At 39.2% G+C, this 7,198-nt stretch overlaps 1 protein-coding gene and 1 pseudogene across 1 annotated transcript; both read right to left on the bottom strand.

The window, feature by feature from the left end:
- Positions 1–332: 332 nt before the first annotated feature.
- On the bottom strand, positions 333–2,489 carry LOC126794603 (UDP-galactose/UDP-glucose transporter 4-like; annotated as a pseudogene).
- Positions 2,490–3,752: 1,263 nt separating this feature from the next.
- LOC126795439 (uncharacterized) lies at positions 3,753–6,588 on the bottom strand. Its single transcript, XM_050522280.1, has 5 exons — positions 5,854–6,588; positions 5,339–5,435; positions 4,997–5,130; positions 4,356–4,488; positions 3,753–4,255 (listed from the first exon to the last, which is right to left on the bottom strand). Exons 1-5 carry the CDS (start codon positions 6,574–6,576, stop codon positions 3,753–3,755), a joined length of 1,590 nt encoding a protein of 529 aa, XP_050378237.1. The 5' UTR covers positions 6,577–6,588.
- Between the last annotated feature and the right edge of the window lie 610 nt (positions 6,589–7,198).

Genomic DNA, 7,198 nt, shown 5'->3' with positions numbered 1-7,198 from the left:
TTCTCCCGGAACAGTTAGGAAATTGTACATTTTTATAATTTGCCCAATATATTATTAACACGTTAAAATACCGGTATTTTGAATATATAAGACGTTGCCCATTATTTAGTTATAAAAGATATCAAGGTTCAAAAGAGCACTGATATGATTCTGTAGTGCGAATGAAGTATTATCACTACTACGGTGTACAATCTGCTCCAACTTTTGTGCTAAAAAACCGAACACCTTATTTTCATACAACAAGATGAAACTTAATAAAAATGATGGAAGAAGTTAAAAAATTACTGCCTATAGAAGAAAAGAGTGGAAGAAATTGCTGGAGATCCCCATATTTACACAAAGGCCTTGTTCTCCCCATCGTCCTGGAAATCTTTGCTTCCGGGACCTTCATCAGTACTTCTTTGAAAGATTTAGCATGCTTGTTAACCTGGTTTTCCGGCACCATCTTCAGTATGATTCCCAGCGCTATGAGCAGTAACCATGTCCCATGCTCTTCTGTCATTGGCTTAGTGAATATTATGTACGACAGCAACAATGTCACCGCCTTTCTGGCAGTAGTAACCTGAACAATGCCGGAATCAATTATTAGTGACCTAAGTCCATAACACAGTAGAATTGATGAGTGTCTTTATCTTTTTTATGATATGAAAATTAGAGTGAGGAAGGTAATGAGATGGAGAAAACTACCATGGCAGTGGTACCAGCTCCAAAAAGGGCAATGAGGGATAGCACAGTTACTTGTCCAACACTCCATACAAATAAGGATGCTGCAAGCACAGACAAAAAGCAGCATAAACATAAGTTGGTGCATTACTACTTTCTTGAGAGAAACACAAACATTACTAAATAAAATGTCAAAAGCTTGCCTTACAAAAGGGATCTCTACTAAGAAAGCCATATGGACGGCATGGTTGGTGTATTACTACTTTCTTGAGAGAAACACAAACATCACTCTCCTCAAAAATGAACTGAAGATTAAGCATCAGCGCATCACTAACCGCAGCGCAAGAATCCAGGCCCTAAACAGTTCTCCAGTAAGAATCATGGGTGGAAGTAGCATTGGCAGCCCAACTACTGTTGAGCAGAACAACATATCTGTCTGCACTCAACAATAAGTAACATGTCATTACAACACAGGCTTCATCACAAGTCCGATAAACCACTTGAAAGACTAGTAGAGAAATTACTGAAAGATCACCTGTGTGGTGTCAGGGTTCATGGTAAAAATTGCTTCTTGTACATTCCCAAGGAAAGCATCAATGATCAGAGCACCTGATATCATCACCACACCCAATATTCTAAAGTTGGGAGATGTGTTTGCATCTGCTAATGTGAAAATAATGAGACCAATCACTAGAAGTATTGAGGTGCACCCATCACCATCACTGGCAGAATCTGAATATACATAATCACAATGTCATAATGTCATCAGATTGAGGCTCAAAGATCCAACACAAAACCAAAAGCAAACCATGTTGATTTATTTACTGAATCACCTTTGTGGACTCTAACATTATCTGTGCAGGATAATTGAGCCAAGCTAAGGATCCCTTGGTCAAACCATGAGAACCCATAAAGACAGCAGAGAGCTACACATATGTTTTCCAAGGGTTCACCATCTTCTTGGTGGTAAAACCTTGAAGGTATATATGAGCCCCAGGTATACAAATCCTTGAACAAATGTAAAGTACCATCCATAGCTGCAGTTTTAGATAAAATTAGTTGAGTGGACATAATGTTGAAACTCTAGGAGCGATCAAAGCACATCGGACTATAATATGGTTTGAGCAAGGTGGAGTAACCTGAATTGTAGACGATTATACACGTATTACTGAGATTTAAGGAAGACATGTTAACAACATGAAAAATGTGACTTCAGGCACAATTATAAGGCGGCAAATGAGAAGCCGACCTCACCAATGCATTTTATTCTAAACTCTGTTTGTGGAAGACAACAAACAGTGACAGAATAACTCAGAACTGAACCAATTTAGATACAAACGTGACAACTAGGAAAAGCTGATTTTGCCTTTGAAAACTAGAACAAGTTAGTGAAAACACATTTTTACCTAAACATTGTCCCAAATTCTTGGCAGCTGAATAAAGTTCATTATAGAAAAAGTAAATTAAAAATTTTCTTAAGCCTTAGGATCAAAGCTAGCCACGACACCAGCATTAGGAACAAAATACACTAAACTCATATTCAATCCAATTTATCCCCCTACATTTTCACCAGTCAAAGAACTTAAGAGCAACAACAAAGCAGAATCTAGGATATGTTCGAAAACAACAATTAGTATTATTAGTTAATGAAGAAATATTCGTACATAAAGCATAATGATCAAATTTAATTAGACACTAACCTCGCAAATGCCATTGACATGATAACCAAAGAAGAACCCAGAAGAGCAAATGATGAATTGTTGCCACACAGGCCTCTCCGAGAGTGAAATTCCAAACATAAACCTAGCTTGATCCTCATTCTTCATCTTCAAATATTGGCAATCGAAACCCAATAATTGGCACCACTCTTAAAACTCAAAGACTACAGTTTTCAGACGCAATGCTGTAAACTATAGCCAAAAAGGGTCGGTTTATTGGGGGAAGAAATGTAACAGAATCAGATTGTATAGAAATATCAGACCTTGTTTCCAGACGAAGAGCCCGTAAAAGCTTCATGTGTTTTACACTTTTACCCAGGAAAAGATGATCAAGCTCTCTGTTCTATTAGAGAGAAGGTGGCAAATGGCAATGTAGCTCTGCAGTTAATTGAGAAATGCAGGCATTTAATGGAGGAAGACTCCGGAGCCTTAGGATTCGTCAGAAATGAATCAATGAGCAATTGAAGACGAAAAGAGGTGGTTTATGTTGTCAAGCAGTTTGAATTTTTATTGGCGAAAGAAATAATTACTGAATGGGTAAGGTTTTGGTTCGGCTTTTTGCTTTTGTATTGGTGGGAGAACTGCAGTAAAAAAGTGACCAATCAAGGCTAACTGTGTTTTACTTATGATAATCATATAATGGGCATTTCTCCATTTGAATTTTGATTTATCATATAAATTCTTGACTAATTTGAAATGTTCTTAATTTTCTTTCATTTAATAGCTCGAAAAGAAAGATATTAGATAATGCACAAATTTTATGATGACTCATTGTAACTAGCTAGTTACTGTATCCATAATAGTGATCATATGTCTTAGCCATTTCATAACTTCATATCACGTGATATGCGATGCGAATTATATATTTACGACTTATCGTAAGAAATAACCTTGGAAGACAATGCTCAAACTCCTCAAAGTGGGGATGTAGAGTCACTCATTATAATGAGAAGGATCATTCACAAATTGTGTAAGGGATCACAACTGCTATTCCTCATAAGTTCGAAAATTCATCCTTCTTGTTTCAACCTAGAAATGTATGTAGCCATTCTAGCCAATGACCTGCCTGATTTGAAATACCGATCAAGCCCATTTTGTTCAAAGTCATTTTCGTGTACAACCGGAAAAAAAAACAACCTTATTCTTACAAATCGATATGGAAATAAATAGTGAAAGATGAATTGTACACGCAAACATGTGTTGAGATGCTAGTTTTGTTCAAGGTAATTCTCGTGTACAACGTAAAAAAAAAACAACCTTATTCTCACAAATCGATATGGAAATAAAATGTGAAAAATGAATTGTACATGTAAAAGGTTGTATACGAGAATTTCTTCCTACTCCATACTAACCAAGCGACCTATTCACTATCTAGCTAACTAGATCAAGCAGGAATTCGTCGAGCAAAAAATTCCATACCTCAACCTCCAACTCCAAACCCACCTCTTTTTCTTGTTCATCCAATTGCATCCACTTCCCACAGTACTTATTGTCCATATCATTAACATAAACTTGTCTGCCATTTTCGACCTCCCAACTCGACAACATGTGTGACTCTCCATTCACCCACTCCTCTGCTACCTTCAATACCTCTTCCATCACCACATTTTTCTCGCTGTCTTTCACAGTACTCCTCTCCATGAACAAATCCACCGGTAGCTTATCTGCCTTCATATACACTAAACCATTTGATAGCACATAACTACTTGTTTCGATGATAAACTGCTTCACTAGCTTTCCGGCCTTCTCTGCCGTTTTGTTATCTCGTTCATCTTCATCGTCGACCTCTGACATTACCATTCGTCTTTCCAAGTTGATTGGCTCCAGTTTAGCGAGGTTCTCGAATCGTCTGATTTTCTGCATGAGCTGTGTACCTGTTCACATTTTCATACACATGCATGAGTTAGATTCGATCATGAAGCTAATCGATACTTTTCAAGAATGGACTGGAAAAGGGCTGCACTTAATAAGTACCTTCCATTCGAGCAAGTCTACATCGAAAAGGAGGGCTGCTACTGCTACTCTCATCGTCTTCATCTTCAAATGGTCTGTCGAGCACCGAAACGGGACTAAATTGTTCCTTCTCCTCCTCTTTGTTCAGCCACTCCTATTAGATTTAGGAATCTTTCAACAATTAGCTTCATAAGAAAGACAATGAGGGTGTCCATAGGAAAACAAAATCTACTCCCGCATTTTCAATTCGTTCATCTATAAACAAGAGCACTTTACAATGTCATATGTGTCCAAACTCAAACTAGATTTAAGAATCTTGATTCCCAATCGAGTTAGACATTTTACGAACAATGTTGAAGATAACTTTTTTTTCTCTTGATGGTTGACAATAAACTATGTAACACTTTGATTCTGCAATGTAATCAGCATACTATATAATATTCAGACATTGGTTCTTTTTTTAATTAATTCAATAATCAAATCTACAGATTCGTTTTTAGACAATACTATATAGAATAATGTTTTCGAAATGAAAAAATATTTGCCACTGCCACCCTACAAAGAGGCATAAAAATACTTATTAAAAAGAAAAAAAAAACATAAAATACAAGTGGCAGTTAGAGATGCTTAAAACCGCCAACCCACCAGAAAAACGACTAAACCAAACCCTCAGCTCTCAACACCTCCTTGTCATCGACGACCGCCATTGAATTACCAAAACTACCCCCATGGGACCTGCCTTTAGTCGCTTTACTACGCGCACCAACCGCGCCATTCCCACTTAAACGCCCCGTTACTATCAAGTATCATTGTATCAACACAACGCTAGATCCAGGCATATAACGCCATGGTCCACTGTCTGATACCCGACTGGACTAGCTAGTCTAGCAAATTCAAATACCGTAGATCCCGGAATCAGAGAGCACGTGGCAGGATCCCAGGCCTAGAAATACTCGAGGCAGCAAGATGCAGCTAAATTCATTTTCCCTAGAGATACCCCACACGTGAGAAACGCATGCAATCGCAATTTTCCAAGCCCCCACAGCCAGCTAGCCTCTTCCTTGCAGTTCTACGAGCTACGTATGTATGGTACTCTAGAGTCTACAACATTATAAGATGGTACAAGGAGTATTGAAATTTCATTTTTCGCCAAGCGAAGTTTTACTGTTTTGCAAAAAATAAAACTTCAATACTCCAAAGTACTAACTTATAATGTAGACTTTACATACCAATGATACCATACTGTCCATACATGATCAATTAATCTAATTTACTCGTTTCTGGTACCAATGCAAAACATAGATTACTTACGCTTCATATCTGAGTGTTTAGTCTACGCAAACGTTGTTTTACGGTGCTTCATTCATCATTAAACCAAAATTAATTTTGAAGCTCTTAGAAGTTATAACAAACATGAAATGGACCGGTCGATCATTACCAACAGACAAAGAGAGACAACTTATTAACTAATTAACATGCACACGCGAAGCATTAAACAACACCCCAATCTGCGGCTTACCTTTGTGTTATGAGGTGAGCTGCTGGAGGTGCCGGTGGTTGGTGTTTCAATGGAATCCTCACCGGCTGTTACGCCAACTCTTGCGCTGATTTTCTTATTTTCTGGTGAACAACTTTTACCTTCCGTCGACACGTGGCTACCGATTGAACTCTCCGAGTTCAAACTAAACTCACTCTCCCCCCAACTGTTACTGTTGCTTTTACTGTCGGTACTTTCTGTACTGGCTGTGGTCTCATCGGACGGCGTATCTTTCTCCTGCAGAAGTTCTCGGAATGATCTCCACCTTCCCACGTCCTTCTCTTCTTCTACTTTTGTCTGGAAGTTCTTCCTCCACAAACGCCGGGAAATGCTGCGAGGCAGAAGCAAAACTAGTCCTCCTTTTCGAGCACTGCTTTGTACAGACGATGAAGTGGACTTGACAGAGTGAAACTGCAAGTTTCTGAAGGCGTTGATGACGGCGCCGGAAGCTCTTTGGAGAGCGGAGAAGGTGTTGGAAGCGGCGGCTCTGGAGCGGCTCCGTCGGAGTAATTGCTTTGGATTCTGACTCTTGAGGTTATTGTGGTTTTGAATGGACCGCTGGGGCGGCAGTTGTGGCCGGGAGGAGGATTTGAGGTCGATTTCGAGGAGAAATCTTAAGGTTGTGCAGCATTGGCGGCGTGGGAAGGATTTGAAGCCGCTGGATGAGCAGGAGCTCAGATCGTCTATCAGATAGTCTTTGAGCATCAACTGCTTCTTCTGAATCATAGCTGACTTTCTCGGCTTTGGAATATCCGAGCACGGTGGAGTTACTAAAGCCATTGATAGAGAATATCAATGAGACTAAAGAAGGTATAAAAAGTGAACTGAACGGTTAAGAAGTTCGTTGGTTACTATATATAGCGGTTGAAGAAAGAGTGAGGAAGGTTCTGATTTCCTCGGGTGAAGATCTCAAGGTGAGGAGGGCATACGAGAGTTGCAGAGAGGAGGAAGAGGAAGAAGGAGAAGGGAACAAATAGTTTAGAAGGAGAAGCAGCTTGGATGGTTCTGGTTGTGAAGTTTTGAATCTAAAATGATGATATTATAATGATAAGGAGATTTGAATTTACTGGGAAGTGAATAGTATATGATTGATTTTCTTCCTGGTAAGATAAAACTATGAATATATAGATGAGAGATTTAATGGCAGCAGCTGTCCGATGAGTTTGGGGTTTGGACTGGTGTGCGACCAAAAGTTGACCTTTTACATATTTGATTATTTATGGCATTCTGGTTCAGTCCTGATCTTCCATGCAGAGAAGTGTCTACCTTCTCACGGGCTGGGCCACGTGTGCATGCAGAGCTGCATTTGCTAGCTTTTGGTTGTTAT

The sequence above is a fragment of the Argentina anserina genome, chromosome 5 (assembly GCF_933775445.1).
Source record: "Argentina anserina chromosome 5, drPotAnse1.1, whole genome shotgun sequence".
NCBI classification, from domain to species: domain Eukaryota; kingdom Viridiplantae; phylum Streptophyta; class Magnoliopsida; order Rosales; family Rosaceae; genus Argentina; species Argentina anserina.
The sequence above is the reverse complement of the archived record's forward strand: the minus strand, read 5'-3'. Positions and strand labels throughout refer to the sequence as shown.

Bases quoted from the DNA above. Each gene is read 5' to 3' on its own strand.
- LOC126795439 (XM_050522280.1), bottom strand. From the start codon at position 6,576: ATGCTCAAAGACTATCTGATAGACGATCTGAGCTCCTGCTCATCCAGC. The intron at 5,436-5,853 runs GTAAGCCGCAGA...ATAATGTTGTAG, and splicing joins GCTCACCTCATAACACAAAG to ACTCTAGAGTACCATACATA. The intron at 4,489-4,996 runs GTTTAGTCGTTT...TAAATCTAATAG, and splicing joins TGTTGAGAGCTGAGGGTTTG to GAGTGGCTGAACAAAGAGGA.